A 17,215-nucleotide genomic window follows, 5' to 3' on the forward strand; every position below is an offset into this window, starting at 1 on the left:
ACCTTTTTCGGTTAGTGTACCACCAACTGAATTGTGCTATGCCCGGAGTACCCCTTAAGTACCACCTTGTGTGTATTTTAACAGTAAGTCTATGGTCTCATGAGTCTTCTCAAGTACCTCCTGTGGATAGGCCAAGTACCCCCAGGGGTCCTAGTACCCCTGGTTGGATCTTTACATGACACCCAGAACCTAGACATCGGCCTACCGCCAGGGGGCGCTCGCTGTCTCCAATGCGTCCTAGCCACGCATGCGCCCAGAGTCCAGGCCTAACCGTCTCGTGCCCCAGTGCCATCATGTCTGCGGTCTGAATGGTTCGTATTTGCTAGCCGGCTCGTTTGAAAAAGTATCTGGTGGAACTCGAGTGGGTAAGATAAGCGAAGTGCAAATACAATGTGTACTAAATTGTGTGAAGTGTATTTAGCTAGCTGGCCATGTCCGTAATTTCATTGCAACATTGGCTGGTACAGAACTGAAGATTGAGCTTCTAAACGAGCTAACGTTTGCTTTCTAGCTAGCTACCTGAATTAGCTAGTTAGCTAGCAGCTTGTCTATCTTTCAGCTAACATAAGCCTAGCCGGCTAGCTAGATAATTTTATTTGTCTGACCTAGCTAGCTAACTGCATGCATTTTAGGTAACATTTACGGGCAGTTAGGACTTGTAAATCCCTCTAAAATATTGCATTTAGCCAGCGTCCACGCTCATGTAGCTTTAGCTTGCCAATAGCAGATCACGGCGTTAACGTTAGCTAGCTAAGAAAAAATAATAAAAACGACCTAGTTAACTAAGCTAACATCCTGAGCTTGGTTTTTCTGGTGTTTAAACCAACAAAGTTATTGAATCCTAGATACCAGTCAGTTGCTCTGGAAAAATTATATGAATCTCTGAACCCAACAGATCCACAAATCCGCCATGGCGGACATCAAGAACTTCCTGTATGCTTGGTGTGGGAAGAAGAAACTAACACCCAACTATGACATTCGAGCCGCTGGAAACAAAAACCGACAGAAGTTTCTGTGTGAGGTCAGTTGTATTGTTTCAAATATGTCTGCATCTGCAAGCATCAGGTAAATAACAGAAGTAGCTTTTTAAATATAAAAAATATACATGTAATTCCTCTTCCAAGGTTCGTATTGAGGGATTCAACTACACTGGAATGGGAAACTCCACCAATAAGAAGGATGCCCAGGCAAATGCTGCCAGAGACTTTGTCAATTATCTTGTCCGAGTTGGGGAAATGAATGCAGCGGAAGTCCCAGCCCTTGGGGTCAGTTATTATAATTTCACACAATAGGTTATCAATAAAACGTCACAATGCAGAGCGTTCGATTTGGCTGCTGGGGGACAAGGAGACCCCCAGCTCTGCTAAAACCATTGACAACTTCTTGCCGTTTTCTATGGATTGTTAAATAAATGTGAACTATTTGGTTATATTATCATCACCTCTTGAAGAGCATAGTCAGAACTACACATTTCCGATTATTCCATCCAAAACAATTGCCCCTATTTAGCACTATCATCAGTTATACAGCAAGTAACTACATACTTCTCATTATCAGTAAAAATCAATTGATCATGTAACATTCAAATACGTGAGCGTAGCCTAACGATATCTCAATATTGGCCACCATTAATAGGATATTTGAGTGATATAAAATAAAAGTGAACTATACCTGACAAGTATGAGTGGTTTAGGTTAATTTCCTGTCCTTTGTGGGCGCGGCCTATCGAGCAGCAGAAGGGCGCATTTGCCGATGGATGCACTTTTGGCTGATAGTGTTTCCTTTGCAAACTACCGGTAGAAACTTTGTACAGTTGGCTAAACATAGTGGTAAGTAGACCTAATGTACATTTTTCTCCAACCAACGTAAGCCTACCTAGTGAAGTTAGCTAACGTTATCCCCTTTTCAACATTGTTTTTAAGTGTTTAGTCATGATTGCTACTGACAGACATGATAGGCTACATTTAAGTGGTAATGCCCTCGAAGCTAGTGTTTGGAGGATATATAAAAAAAGAAACGTGCCAATATATCCTCCAAACACCGGCTTTGAGGGCATTATCACTTTTATACAACGGGTAAACTACATATTCAAATAATAATTGCCATATTTTCATTAAAAACTTTATTTTGACGAATTTATCACTACTATTTCATCCTTCCACAAGACGTAGTCCCGACACAAATCTAGGGTTGCTACCCAAGCCGTCTGGTCGTTCTATCGGTTCGGTTACCAGAGACGCGACCCAGTCATTAAGTATTTTTGTTCTGTATCTATGGATGCGACCCAGTCGTTCGTTCTAAATGTGCCATTACCATATTGGCTGGCAACGTTCTTATCCCTTGCTTGCTAGCTAGCCAACTACGGCTAATTTACAGTCACGTTAAACAGTGCAGCCAGAAGAACAAGATTTAGCCATGGTAACTTGTGGAATAGACACCGGCTGGAATGTGGTTTTAACCAATCGGCATTCAGGGTTAGACCCACCCGTTGTATAATGATTGATGGACCACAAATTAGCTGGCTAGCTAGCTGATAACAGATCACATCAATATGGCTAGTTAACCAATCCCTTGAACAGCACAAAGTTGTCAATGGTTTTACCGGAGCAGGGGATCTCTTTGCCCCCCAGCAGCCAAATCATATTGTGACATTTTATTGATAACGACCTATACTTTTTACGATCCAAGATAAAACATTTGGTGATGGACACTTTATTACCGTATTAAAAATAATTTTCCTATTAACAGGCAAGTGGACCTGACTTCAGTGAGCCTGACTGTGGAGGAGGTGGTGGTGGAGGCAATGTTGGCTTTGGAAGTCTTCCTCCAAGTGGACCTATCCCTCCTCACCTGGTTGTGAAAGCTGAGCAAGGTACTAGGCTGATTTTGTTATGTTCTAAGCCTATTCTAATTCCATTCCCATGGTGTCATAACTCATCTCGTTGTTTAACTTTTGCTTCAGTGAATGCACCTTCTGGACCAGTCCCAGGTGTCACTGGTTTGGGATATTCGGGGGGTGGCGGCAATTATTCCGGAGGTGGTGCAAACACCAATGCTCCGTGGGATCGTGGGGCCAATCTGAAGGACTACTACTCAAAGAGAGATGAGCAAGAGGCACAGGCGGTAGGACCTGTCAATTCACAATTTTTATAAGGCATTGTTGTTTCATATCCATTAGCTATATTTATGCTGAATTATATTTAATATAAGCAATGCATTTGTAGTAATTCACGTTCTTCACGCATGGGGCGGCAGGTAGCTTAGTGGTTAAGAGCGTTGTGCCAGTAACCGAAAGGTCGCTGGTTCTAATCCCCGAACCGACTAGGTGAAAAATCTGTCTGTGCCCTTGAGCAAGGCAATTAACCCTAATTGCTCCTGTAAGTCGCTCTGGATAAGAGCGTCTGCTAAATGACAAAAAAAAATGCCTGATTTTAACCTTTGATGAGTTTATTTTCCCCATCAAGACTCTGGAGTCTGAGGAGGTAGATCTGAACGCAGGACTCCATGGCAACTGGACTTTAGAGAACGCCAAGGCCCGTCTGAACCAGTTTTTCCAGAAGGAGAAGAATCAAACCGATTACAAATACAGCCAAGTTGGGCCTGACCACAACAGGTCAGGAGGATGGGAAAATATTTCGGCCTGGAAGTTGATCACTTAGCCTGGTGGAACCAGCCTGAACTCTGGTGAACGCAGTGACCAGGCTGGTTCCAATAGGCTAGTGATTATGAGATTTTCCATAGATTCATTTATATACTAGTTTATCAGGAATATTGCTCCAAAGCATTCATGACAAACCAAAAGCTTGCCTGTAGACATACAGGTAACTGCCATAATATAGTAAACACTTGAGTAAATAAGGGATACAAAGTATATTGAAAGCAGGTGCTTCCACACAGATGTGGTTCCTGAATTAAGTAAGCAATTAACATCCCATCATGCTTAGGGTCATGTATAAAAATGCCCAGTTGCCCATTATTTTGGCTACCATGGCAAGAAGAAGCGATCTCAGTGACTTTGGAAAAGGAGCATAGGAGGTTTAAAGGGTGTGTGTGTGTCTCAGTCACCAGATCTCAACCCAATTGAACACTTATTGGAGATTTTGGAGCGGTGCCTGAGACAGCGTTTTCCACCACTATCAACAAAACACCAAATTATGGAATTTCTCAAGGAAGACTGGTGTCACATCCCTCCAATAGAGTTCCAGACGTTTGTAGAATCTATGCCAAGGCACATTGAAGCTGTTCTGTTGACTCGTGGCCCAACGCCCTATTAAGACATTTTATGTTGGTGTTTCCTTTATTTTGGCAGTTACCTGTACATTAGTTATGGGGACTGTATGTTTTTCTGCTGGACTTATATGGAGACAGAGCCCTCCTGGGTGTGCGATTAACACCTGAGAGATCTCAGTGAATTTTTCTCAAGTCATTTTGGAGCTATTTATACCTCAGCCATAGAGATCCTATAATCCCAAAAGTAATTATATGATCTCTGACCTCAACTAATACCTTACTAGTACAATATTGATCCTATTTGAATTTAACTGGACTCTGTCAGTAATTATGAATATGAAAAGTAGTGGAGATGTTGATGCCAGAATTCACAACCTACCTTGTCAAGACATGTGACATCCTTTAGGCTGCACTAAAGTTGTCATATGGTTGCATCCACAATGGGGGATGGAATGGACAGATTATTGTGTGGTTTTGATTTCTGGTGTCACTTGTTCCACTAGGGATGGGGCATTCTGTGGCTGAGGTGATAAAGTTGATTGTTGATTGAAGTCTGGCAGAATAACATACTGGCTCCCCCAAGGGAAAGGGTTATCATCAGACTGGACAATAGGCTTCTCAAACTCAGAGGTCAGTTGGTCCAATGATTGATACATGTTTTATCAACTGTAAAAACATGACAGTTATACATCATTCTGAATTCAGATTTTTCATAGAAAGAGAATTAGGCTTAGTAACATTATGGATGATGGTGTTTTCTCGCTTCTACTTTAGGAGCTTTATTGCTGAGATGCAGTTATTTGTAAGACAGCTTGGTAGAAGTAAGTACCAACTTTTTCAGTCAACACAAACTGAATTGTCTGTCAGACGTAAAATGCTTTGTTTACAATTTTGGAGATGAGTCTCAGAAATATTTGATATTTCCAAATTCTGGAGAAAATGTAAACAATGACAACCTAGTTTAGTAGCTTTCTGGAGATAACAAGTATGTGACTTCACACGCAGTGTAAGAAATACATTTTCATTTGTTTTGTAGAGATAATCGCCCGTGAGCATGGCTCTAACAAGAAGCTGGCGGCCCAGTCCTCTGCGCTGTCTATCGTCCGTCAACTTTACCATCTGGGTGTCATTGAGCCTTATTCTGGCATTACTAAGAAGAAAGAGGGGGAAATTGTAAGTAACGTGTTTTACTGCTGAGAAATATATTACATTGATTTAATAATGACAGGGTCTTAATGGTGTATGCTTTGTGTTTGTTCACCTTATTTCATATGTTTCAAGGTTAGAACAAAGTATGCAGCAAGTCTTTTTAACCTATGGTTGAACCTTGGTGTCTTCACAGTTGGAAGCTTTTGAGGTGAATGTGGTGGATGATCTGCAACATCAGCTGCAGAGTATGGCCCAAGAACTGGGTGTTGCAATTCCACCTCCAGTAAGTCTAATTTATATGATGACATTTATTAATCGATATACAGTTTCAATTAGTATCTGTCCTGTTACACAGAAAAGCAAAGTACTGTATGTGATTGATATGAGTGTGACGTTGAATATGAGGATTATATGAGTTAAACCTTTTTCCTGTCCCCAGCCACCTGATCCAAGTACCCCAGTGTCCTTGGTCCAAGGGAAGATGGCTGTGTTTGAGCCCTCTCAGAGACAGAGCTTGGCCGGGGTGGTGCCCTGGTCCCCTCCGCAAGTCAACTGGAACCCCTGGACCAGCAGCAATATAGACGATGGACCACTAGCATTTGTGAGTCAGACTTGTTTCTAGCTGTACATTTGGTAAAAGAAATGCAACAATATATCTGTTTTCTACTGTTATTCTCATCATAATCTGTCCTTTCTTTCTCAAAACTAAAGCAGTCTATTTTGTCATGGTAGACCCACCATCCCATCTAAAAGTATCATTTACATTTCCCCCTAGTGCACCCCAGAGCAAATCAGCACTGACCTCCATCAGGAGCTGACCTATCAATTGGAACAAGATCAAAACCTACAGAAGGTATGTTGTTGCCCTCACTTAACTGCGATTGAGTGATTCCTCATGAAACCAGGACAAAAACAGACCCTGGTTTTGGGGATTTTCATGAAATGTAATCCATAGAATGGTCCTTTGGAGGTAGGATTGTTGACATTTATTTGACATTTGTATCTTAAAGCATAATTGAGAAATAATTGACTCCATAATGTTTCATTTGTAGGTGCTACAAAGCAAAAATGTGTGTCATGAAGCTTTACCGCTTGCCCTGTAATATTAGTATTTTGATTTACACAAAAATCTTACATTTAAAGGTGCAATATGCAGAAGTCGCCTAATTTCAGTTTGTGACAAAACAAGCAATATATTGTAGATAATCATTGTACCATCTAAACCGGTGAAATATATTTTCTATAACCAAAAATATTGTATTTTCAGCTTGTTTTAAGCTGGTGTGCAAAACCGAAAGTAAAAGATGCAAAAACTAAACTTAAGAATAGAAAACACAGAAACAGCGCACATAGAACAGATCTACCGCTTCTTAGATTTGCTTTCAATGAGAATGACAGATCTAGAACTCACAAAAAGTTACATATTGCAGCTTTAATTTATGAATATTTAATAATATAAACATGAATACTGAAAATATACCATTTCTGATTTGGCTAATGTTTCACTATTATTGTGCATAATATACTCTACAGGCATATCAAAGTTCCAGAGTGGGCTCTCTGTTACTTTTAGAGTTATTATCCAATTTGTAAGCATTACAACAGAGTGAATGTGAAAATGGATTCAAAATGGTCACCCTTTGCTGGTGATTTGCAGGATGTGCAATGATACAAGTAATTGGAGGGCTGTGGTTGTTTACATTGCCTACTATGCCAATTTCTCTGTATAAAATGGGCCATAACTTAAAAACTAGCAGAGATCCCACTCTGGAACTTTGATATGCCAATACTCTTAAAGGAGGCGGCCTGGGCAAGGCCAAAATGTCACAAATATTCCAACTTCAATTAATAATTTATTAATATGCTTTTAGATACAAATGTAAAATATATGTCAACAATCCTGCCTCCAAAGGACCAAGCTATTGAAAAAATGTAGTGGAAATCTGATTTTTTTTTTGTATTTTTTTTGTTCTGGTTTCGTGAGGAATCACTCGATTATCTTGATTTTGTGTTAAATTATGTCCTGTTATCAGTCCCTCCAGGATTCCGCGTTTCTGTGATCACATTTTCTGTGTGCAAAATCAACAATTACCCACATATTTTGCGAGGGCTTGCAAATTTTCCCAATCAACACACTATTTCCACATAAGTCAAATCATTGCAATATTATCACATAAATCTGACCCATCACCGCAGTACGAAAAGAGGGCTTGCGGTTTCAACCAATCACTGCACATTTCTCGCATAATATGCTTCAATCAAGCCACACGTCAACAAACTTTTTCCCACAGCGGCACATATTAGTGATAATTTGGACAGTCGTTGCATATTGCCATGCAAAATATCAGAATTTTGCATGAGACAGTGTTATGTTATGTCTGACTGACATGCAAAAATGTGTCTCCTAGGTCATTGGGGAGCGAGACGGGCTTCCAGTGAAGAAGTTTGAGGAGGCGATAATGACTGCCGTTCAGGGCAGCTCGGTGGTGATCATTCGAGGGGCAACCGGCTGTGGCAAAACCACCCAGGTTCCTCAGTACATCCTGGATCAGTTCATCAAGAGTGGGAGGGCGTCCGAATGTAACATTATTGTAACCCAGGTAAGACTCAAAATGAAATATTCATGTATTTGAATATTTTCCTTGCTTGTGATGAGATAATGACTTTGTTGTCCCCTTGGGAAATGTTGTTTGTGGCATTGTGTAAATGTTAAACAACATTACAAACAGAAACACAGGTCCAGGACATGGACTGTTACATACAAGATAAATATAATATAAAAGTGAAGATAGCTGAATGACTGACTGCTATTTCACGGTGACCTCCTTCCCTTCTTCCTCAGCCCCGGCGTATCAGTGCAGTGTCTGTGGCAGAGCGTGTTTCCTACGAGAGAGGAGAGGATGTCGGTAAGAGCTGTGGGTACAGCGTCCGCTTTGAATCCATCCTCCCACGACCCCATGCCAGCATCATGTTCTGCACTGTTGGTAAGTGTCTCTCTTATTCTCGTTTGTCATTCATACTTTAGGTGTTTTATGTAGCTAATATAACTGGGGATGAGAATAGCTCGGGTTAAGAATAGCAGAAGACAAATGAAATTGTATTGATAATTTATAGCATAATTTGATGTGTATTGCTCTATTTCTAGGTGTGTTACTGCGGAAGCTGGAAGCAGGTATTCGCGGGATCAGCCATGTGATTGTGGATGAAATCCACGAGAGGGACATCAATGTGCGTATATCTGAAGATCCCCCAAATCGTAATCCTTAGGGGCAGGTTATCCTGATAGTACAGATTGAGCTAAGCCCTGGACTAAAAAGTACTCTCAATGGAGAATCTCAATTGAGAATGATTTGTAGTCCAGGACTAGGCTTAATCTGTGTCTGGGAAATCATCCCTCGGTGTACTTAAGTAATTGTTTACTTTTTGCTCTTCACAGACTGACTTCCTCATGGTGGTGTTGAGGGATGTGGTCCAGACCTACCCAGAGGTCCGCGTCATCCTCATGTCCGCCACCATCGACACCACCATGTTCAGAGAGTACTTCTTCAACTGCCCTGTCATCGAGGTGTTCGGCCGCACATTCCCAGTACAAGGTAAGAGCACAGTCAAATGGAGCTCACAAACTTTCTTAAATCATCTAACCTTTATATGATCCAGTTTATGGGCTTGTAATGGATAGCTCTAAGGTGTTGTTTCCAACAAAGTTTCAATCTTTTCCAGAGTACTTTTTGGAAGATTGCATTCAGATGACACATTTCATTCCTCCTCCGAGTGATAGAAAGAGGAAGGACAAGGATGAGGAAGGAGGAGATGAAGAGGTATGAGATAGTACTTTGTCCTCAGTCATAAGCACAGAGAACCATTTAATTGAACCACTGTTTGTTGTTCTACGGAAGTGTGGTCTATGCATATGTTTCTTCCTCTTGTTTGTCACAGGCCAACTGTAATGTGATATGTGGGCCAGAGTACACCCCAGACACTAAGCGCTCCATGGCCCAGATGAATGAGAAGGAGACTCCCTTTGAGCTGGTGGAGGCCCTGCTGAAGTACATCGAGACCCTCCAGGTGGCCGGGGCCGTGCTTGTCTTCCTGCCCGGCTGGAACCTCATCTACTCCATGCAGAAACACCTGGAGATGAACCCACACTTTGGTGTGTAGTCTCAGTACTAATCACTGTTCTCCCATAGAAATACTGTTGGTCAAAGAATTTGGGTTGATATCAACAAAAGCATTGTTTTCATTTTAGTCCTAAATCACCCAAGTTTCTGCCATAGAAATGCTGTCTTAATTGTAATGACACCAGTAAATTTACTTGCTATTAATTTTGTTTCACCCAGGGAGTCAACGGTACCTGATTCTGCCTCTCCACTCTCAGATCCCCAGAGAGGAGCAGAGGAGGGTATTTGAGCCTGTGCCTGAAAACATCACCAAGGTCAGTCAGTCAGGGTCCTACTGTTTTTCCTGTATAGGTGTATAATGTTTCTTATCTGTTATCATTATTTTTGTTATTTATATTTGATCCTTTTCAGGTGATCTTGTCAACAAACATCGCAGAGACCAGTATTACCATCAATGATGTAGTATATGTCATCGACTCTTGCAAGTAAGTGCTTCTCACTTGATATACTGTACTTTATATGATCTGTTTGAGTTACATTCATTATCATTGCATGGGAGTGTAGCTACTAATAACCACCCATTATGGTGTGTTTTCTCTTAGGCAGAAAGTGAAACTTTTCACGTCTCACAACAACATGACCAACTACGCCACGGTCTGGGGCTCCAAGACCAACCTGGAGCAGAGGAAGGGTCGGGCCGGCCGCGTCCGGGCTGGCTTCTGCTTTCATCTGTGTAGCAGAGCACGCTTCGACAAGTAAGTCTCTGGGCCCCGTTGCATAAAACATCTTAAAGGTGCAATATGCAGAAATCGCTCCGCCATTTCCTTGTTGCTAAAAATCAAATGTTTAGTCTAATTTAAGTTAATGTGACAAAACAAGCAATGTATAGTCTAGAGAATCATTGTACCATCTAAACCGCTGTGAAATATATTTTCTATAACCAAAAATATTGTATTTTCAGCTGTTCGAAGCTGGTGTACAAAAGTAAAAGATGCAAAAACAAACTTAAGAACGGGAAACATAGAAATATTGCACATAGAACAGATGTACCGCTTCGTAGACTTGCTTTCAATGAGAATGACAGATCTATAACTCACATTTCTATGAGTTTGGTTGGGTTGCCCAAAAAGTTACATATTGCAGTTTTAAGTGTTTCCCTTAAGGATTTCCCTTAAGGGAAAATGTTTCCTTACCTACAGGAATTGTTTAAGGTTGTTGCATAGAGCCCCTCAAACATTTTCCGTAGGTAAGGGTATACTTAAGAGGTTTTACTATAGTTTGAAGGCATGTATGGCAGAAAGAGTATCTGGTTACCATGGAGATGGCCTGATTCACTGACTGAACATGGAGTAGGTAGCTAGCTAGCTTTGTAGCTATGGATTGTGCACCTTCGATTGTTTAGCAAAGTAGCTAGCTATATATCTAGCTAGCTGGTTGATGTTTTCCTTTTGCAACCAGGGCAGAGAAAAGCAACATTAACCTCCACAAATGCTGTTTATGTTGATATCCATACTGAATGAAGCACTTAAGGGACCTCACGGGCACCATTAAAGTTGGAATCCTTAGTTGCTACATACATTTTCTGACATATAAATGATATACACCCATTGATTTAAAAACAGAATATAACTTATAAATGCCTCATGAGTTTAGTTCAACTGTCGTGCCCTATCAGAACCCAAAATACAACTTGTTTTACTCCAATGTTTGTAAACAATGTAAATGTTAACAAAAGGGTGACCACATTTAAAATGCCCAAATGCGGGTCAACAGGATGATTGCCATGTTCTTCACGTTTTACCAGTGAAACATCCAAACTGCATCTGCATGCTTATCATTTGATCTCAATACATTTCATGGGAATATGCATTTAGATCTTTTTCAATTACTTTTCCTGTGAATTTGAGCAGACGGTGTTAACAAACTATATAGCTGTCCTGTATTTTGTTTAAATCCAAGTAAATTCAGCCTATTGGCGCACGCTGTTGAGTTTGAGCACATTATCATTTTTGGGGGACTACTCTGCTAACCATCCTAAAATCTCATAAGAAATTACTAAGGTGGTGTTTTTGGTGTATCAGTTACATAATACTATGCTATTGTATTTGGTTCTGTTATGTAGAATACTAATGAATCATTATGTGATCTTCCAAGATATTGATTAAGCGTTGCTCTAACTTTACTAAACGAGCACCATTGTGAGAAGTGGCGCTCCGGTGAGTTCCAGCAGCACTACAGACCTACTCCTGCTGCACCGAAGGAGCTAATTGAAGTGCACGTAGCCTACTCTTTTGCCTCGGCCAAAATTTGGTGATGCAGAAACGAGAGACCACATGTCTGTTTTATGAGAATCTGGGAATATTTTACCATGGAAACATTTCTGGTTGGTCTCAGCCAGTAGCAGCAAATATGTTGAATGAGCAACTAGTGAGCATTGTGAGCCTCACAAGTTTGACGAAATGACCTTATATATTTTATTCTAATACGGCTATTTACTTACCTTTGTAGCTCTTTGTCAGAAGCACGCTTTTTGTAAGTAGTTATAGGCAACTGTCCTCCAAGTTTAGCTGGAATTTAGCCCGACGGGATTGGAGAAATGTAATTGGTTGATGATAGGCTTATGACATTTGCCTAGTATGTTGCGTCTTGCGTTGTACATAATATCAGATCTAAGCAACGATTGGAGAAGTGTTTAACATCACCAGTACCACATTCTTATGATGTATATCTTTACATAAGCGCAAGGGGACTGCAAGAGACAGCTTGGAATGTCTGTCTGAAATACGGGACAAATGTACCTTTTTTTTCTAAATTACTGGTGTTTTGAATTTGTTTATAAAATGCGGGACATAATTGTTTGGTTGCGGGTCCAAGGGCCAAAATGCAGGACTGTCCCACAAAATCCGGGTCATGTGGCCACCCTAACTGTATAGCCTCAAAACATGGGTAAAACTATAATGTTCACATCATGTATGGTCAGTCCATGCATCCATAGCTCTGTCCATGAATTTGAGTGGTTACATTTCTCCAGGCCCATCCCTCAGCTTTTTACCAAAACACAGGCGGGGTGGGGTGATGGTTTGCTTCAATTAAAGATTCTAGCTTTAATTTGTCACTTAATTTAAGGGGGATATTCACCTTAAAATGTTTTATGCAACCTTCATTGGAGTTGAAGAGATGCCATACTGCTGTGCCCGTATTCAAAAAGCCTCTCACATTATGAGTGCTGATCTCGGATCAGGTCCCCCCTGTCCGTGTAAATGTATTCATTATTATACAAAAGGCAAAACTGTTCCTAGATCAACACTACTACTCTGAGATGCTATATGAATATGGACCCTGTTTTTTCACTCTTATGTGAAAAACTGAGTTTGATTTGAATTAGGGAAGTGATGAATGTGTGCTTTTGTGCCTACCCTTTTCTTCATCCCAGACTGGAGACCCATATGACCCCTGAGATATTCCGTACTCCTCTCCACGAGGTAGCCCTGAGCATCAAGCTGCTGAGACTAGGAGCCATTGGCCATTTCCTTTCCAAGGCCATCGAGCCCCCTCCCCTGGACGCGGTTATAGAGGCTGAACACACACTGAGAGGTTAGTCGTTTTTAGCTTTGACCTTAACAGATTTGTTTTGTCCTCTAGTGTTCTAGAAGTGTCCCCCATTGTTGTAAACATTACCAACCACCTTCAATAGTGTTGGCATTTACGATTCCTTGATATATTTCACTAGAACTGGACGCTTTGGACACAAACGACGAGTTGACTCCGCTCGGTCGGATCCTTGCAAAGCTTCCAATCGAGCCGCGGCTGGGGAAGATGATGATTATGGGCTGCATATTCAAGTGAGTGCTGCATCAGAAATAATGCATGCATTTAGTAAAATCCTTTCCTAAGTTACTATCCTTCCTTAAGATACTGTTCCATATTGACAAATATCGCTACACTGTTTTATATTTCCAACGAGAAATCATTTAAGTAGTCTCTGCTCTGCTTTCTAGTGTTGGAGATGCGGTGTGCACCATCTCAGCAGCCTCTTGCTTCCCAGAGCCCTTTATCAATGATGGCAAGCGCTTGGGCTACGTTCACCGAAACTTTGCTGGCACCCGCTTCTCAGACCACGTGGCACTGCTGTCAGTCTTCCAGGCTTGGGACGATGTGAGGTGAGTCCAGGCTTCATAGAAACATGCAACAACAACCAATCCCCTCTCATGGATTAGAATTAAACAGATGCAACTGATAATTGTGTCTGATACGATTGCAGACTGAACACCGTAATGCCATTCATTGCAGTAGGAAGAGATGTCAGCTGAATGACCCATTTTTGTTTTGGAATACACTCCTATTCCCTCTCACTACCTGGCAAATGAAGGTTATGACGGCTTGTTAACTTGTCTTTTTATTGTAGAATGGGAGGTGAGGATGCAGAGTCCAGATTCTGTGAACACAAGAGGCTCAACATGTCCACACTGAGGATGACCTGGGAGGCCAAAGTGCAGCTGAAGGAGATCCTCATCAACTCTGGCTTCCCTGAGGGTAAACTATGTCTGCGTCTCAAATGACTCCCTATAGTGCACTACCTGGTCAAAAGTAGTGCACTTTATTGGGAATAGGGCAGTGGTGTAAAGTACTTAAGTAAAAATACTTTAAAGTACTACTTAAGTAGTTTTTTTTTAGGGTATCTGTACTTTACTATTTATATTTTTGACTACTTTTACTTTTACTCCACTACATTCCTAAAGAAAATAATGTACTTTTTACTCCATACAGTTCCCTGACACCCAAAAGTACATTTTGAATCCTTAGCAGGACAGGAAAATGGTCAAATTCATGCACTTAAGAGAATATCTCTGGACATCCCTACTACCTCTGATCTGGGGGACTCACTAAACACATGATTTGTTTGTAAATTATGTCTGTGTTGGTGTGCCATAAATAATAAAACAAATTAAAATTGTGCAGACTTGTTTGCTTAATATAAGGAATTTGAAATTATTTAGACAGTACTTCCACTTTTGGTACTTAAGTATATTTTAGCAATTACATTTACTTCTGATACTGACTGTAAGTCGCTTTGGATAAAAGCGTCTGCTAAATGGCATATTATTATATTATTATTATTATACTTAAGTATATTTAAAACCAAATACTTTTAGACTTTTACTCAAGTAGTATTTTGCTGGGTGACTTTCACTTTTACTTGAGTCATTTTCTATGAAGGTATCTTTCATTTAACTCAAGTATGACAATTGGGTACTTTTTCCACCACTGGAATAGGGTGCCATTCGGGATGCACTCCATGTGAACAACCCAGTAGTATTGCAGTGTTTGCATAATATACAATCACATCTGAAATTGTAAAAAAAAATGTTTGTCTTTTCATTAGAGTGCTTGATGACACAGATGTTCAACAACGTTGGACCCGACAACAACCTTGACGTGGTCATCTCTCTCCTGACATACGGCTCCTATCCCAACGTGTGCTACCACAAGGAGAAGAGGAAGATTCTCACCACTGAGGGGCGCAATGCCCTCATCCATAAATGCTCCGTCAACTGCCCCTTCAGCAGCCAGGACATGACCTACCCATCACCGTTCTTCGTCTTTAGCGAAAAGGTACGATTTCAAATTAGAAGAAGTCAATGTCTACAATATTAATATACTGGTGTATCATAGGTTGTATACCATTTTCTTTTTTGTGTGAGCTAAAATTTGTATATGTTCAGATATAAAAAAAATCATCATCATTAATAATTGTAAATTGGTGTACAAGTTTCAAGCAGCCAATTATTGTATAATTTTTTATTTCCACCAGATCCGGACTCGAGCTATCTCAGCCAAAGGAATGACACTAGTCAGCCCACTCCAGCTGATCTTGTTTGCATCCAAGAAAATCACATCAAACGGGGAAATCATTGAACTGGATGATTGGTGAGTGCAGCTACTATTTTTTTCCTGCATGTGTACCTACAGTACTAAAAAGGGTTTTAGATTGAGCATGAAAATCGTGAGATCAAGCCGATAAAACCACCATTTGTATTCACAGGATCAAACTGAAGATACCGCATAATGTGGCTGCCTGCATAGCTGCTTTGAGGGCTGGAATGGAGGCACTTGTTGTGGAAGTCACCAAAGACCCTGAGTACATCAAACAGCTGGACCCCACAAACGAGCGCATGCTCAACATCATCCGCCAAATCTCCAAGCCTTCCGCAGCCGGGCTTAACCTCATGGTCAACAATCAACGGTAAGATAAACACGTGATTAGACATCTCAGCTCTGGGGGGATGGGAACATTTAGGGTGCATTCCAAATGGCACCCTATTCCCAACATAGTGCACTGCTTTTGACCAGAGCCCTATCAACCTTAGTCCACTAAACATCAATAAACATGACAAACCGTACATACTTGTAGTAGTGAAGCCATGTAGTGGCAATAATGAATTAGCTTATTCTGTGTAGATTGTCAACATTTGTGCACAGTAATCTACTCCACTGAGTAATAGGACAGCATTGGAAATGTATTTTCATTTTTTATTCCATGTCTGAAATGTGTTTTGAATACAGAATACAGCTGGTTTACATGTCTTGTCTTTATCAGTTTTGGAGATGGTCCACGTCCTCCCAAGATGGGCAGGTTTGATGGAGGTGGAGGAGGGTACCAGGGCGGAGGAGGCTCCGGATACAGGGGAGGAGGAGGTTACAGAGGCGGTGGAGGATACCAGGGCGGCGGCGGATACAGGGGTGGTGGTGGAGGTTACCGAGGTGGTGGTGGTGGAGGTTACCGAGGTGGTGGTGGTGGTGGTGGTGGTGGAGGTTACCGAGGTGGTGGTGGAGGATACCGTGGTGGTGGTGGTTATGGAGGTGGGAACAGGGGTGGTGGATACAGAGGGGGTCAGGGATATTAGGGCATTTTGAAGTGTAACTTTTTAGATGTTGTGCATTACAATGCATAATATGACCTTTAGGAACATGACGTTTGTTGAGTGTTTTTGACTAATATTAGGACAAGTGAGTCTATGTAAGAATGTTTTGTTTTAGTTTAGCCTTTTGTGACCCTCCCCTTGAAATCAAGGTTATTGGCCCACAGAGAAATTGTGTATTTGAATCTACTTGTATTGAGCACCATAAAACAAATAGTAATTTGCTGTATACATCATCTGTTCTCTGTATTATCTATGTAGACTGACTCGTTGGATTTTGGTTAATGTAAAATTCCAAAAGCGTTTTGGGGTGGGGTTTTTCCTTTTAAATATTTCATGTCATGAGCCTCATTTTGTCAGTGATTTACAGCTCAAATATGTTTCCTGCCATTACTAAGTAATAAATTCAATAAAATGTTTTTTCCAACACTGCCTGATTTCCTTAGCATTTCCTCTGTAAATGTACAATAAGGAGCACAATTAATTTTGAAAAACACATTTTATTGAAATGTTCATATAAAGTGCACGTTTGTTTATAGGGCCAGTGCATAGAAAAGCTGGGATCTTTCTCTGAAGTGCATTGAAATGAATATGAACACAAATATAATCCAACACTTGAAACATAAATCAATCTGCCTGAAGTAGTAATGCATGTTACATATGTGGTCCTCTGTAGCTCAGCTGGTAGAGCATGGCGCTTGTAACGCCAAGGTAGTGGGTTCGATCCCCGGGACCACCCATACACAAAAAATGTATGCACGCATGACTGTAAGTCGCTTTGGATAAAAGCGTCTGCTA

At 40.9% G+C, this 17,215-nt stretch overlaps 1 protein-coding gene across 1 annotated transcript; it reads left to right on the plus strand.

Annotated features, from left to right (window-relative positions):
* Positions 1–270: 270 nt before the first annotated feature.
* LOC121580901 (ATP-dependent RNA helicase A protein) lies at positions 271–16,849 on the plus strand. Its single transcript, XM_041896068.1, has 28 exons — positions 271–365; positions 896–1,021; positions 1,125–1,265; positions 2,749–2,872; positions 2,963–3,123; positions 3,465–3,613; positions 5,005–5,051; positions 5,267–5,403; positions 5,573–5,662; positions 5,819–5,980; positions 6,155–6,232; positions 7,788–7,979; positions 8,222–8,363; positions 8,525–8,607; positions 8,816–8,972; positions 9,100–9,197; positions 9,316–9,529; positions 9,717–9,811; positions 9,909–9,982; positions 10,100–10,252; positions 12,931–13,091; positions 13,228–13,339; positions 13,496–13,657; positions 13,903–14,030; positions 14,881–15,110; positions 15,310–15,425; positions 15,541–15,741; positions 16,096–16,849. Exons 2-28 carry the CDS (start codon positions 911–913, stop codon positions 16,400–16,402), a joined length of 3,825 nt encoding a protein of 1,274 aa, XP_041752002.1. The 5' UTR covers positions 271–365; positions 896–910; the 3' UTR covers positions 16,403–16,849.
* The last annotated feature ends 366 nt before the right edge of the window (positions 16,850–17,215 follow it).

This window comes from Coregonus clupeaformis, chromosome 14 (genome assembly GCF_020615455.1).
Source record: "Coregonus clupeaformis isolate EN_2021a chromosome 14, ASM2061545v1, whole genome shotgun sequence".
Taxonomy (NCBI): Eukaryota; Metazoa; Chordata; class Actinopteri; order Salmoniformes; family Salmonidae; genus Coregonus; species Coregonus clupeaformis.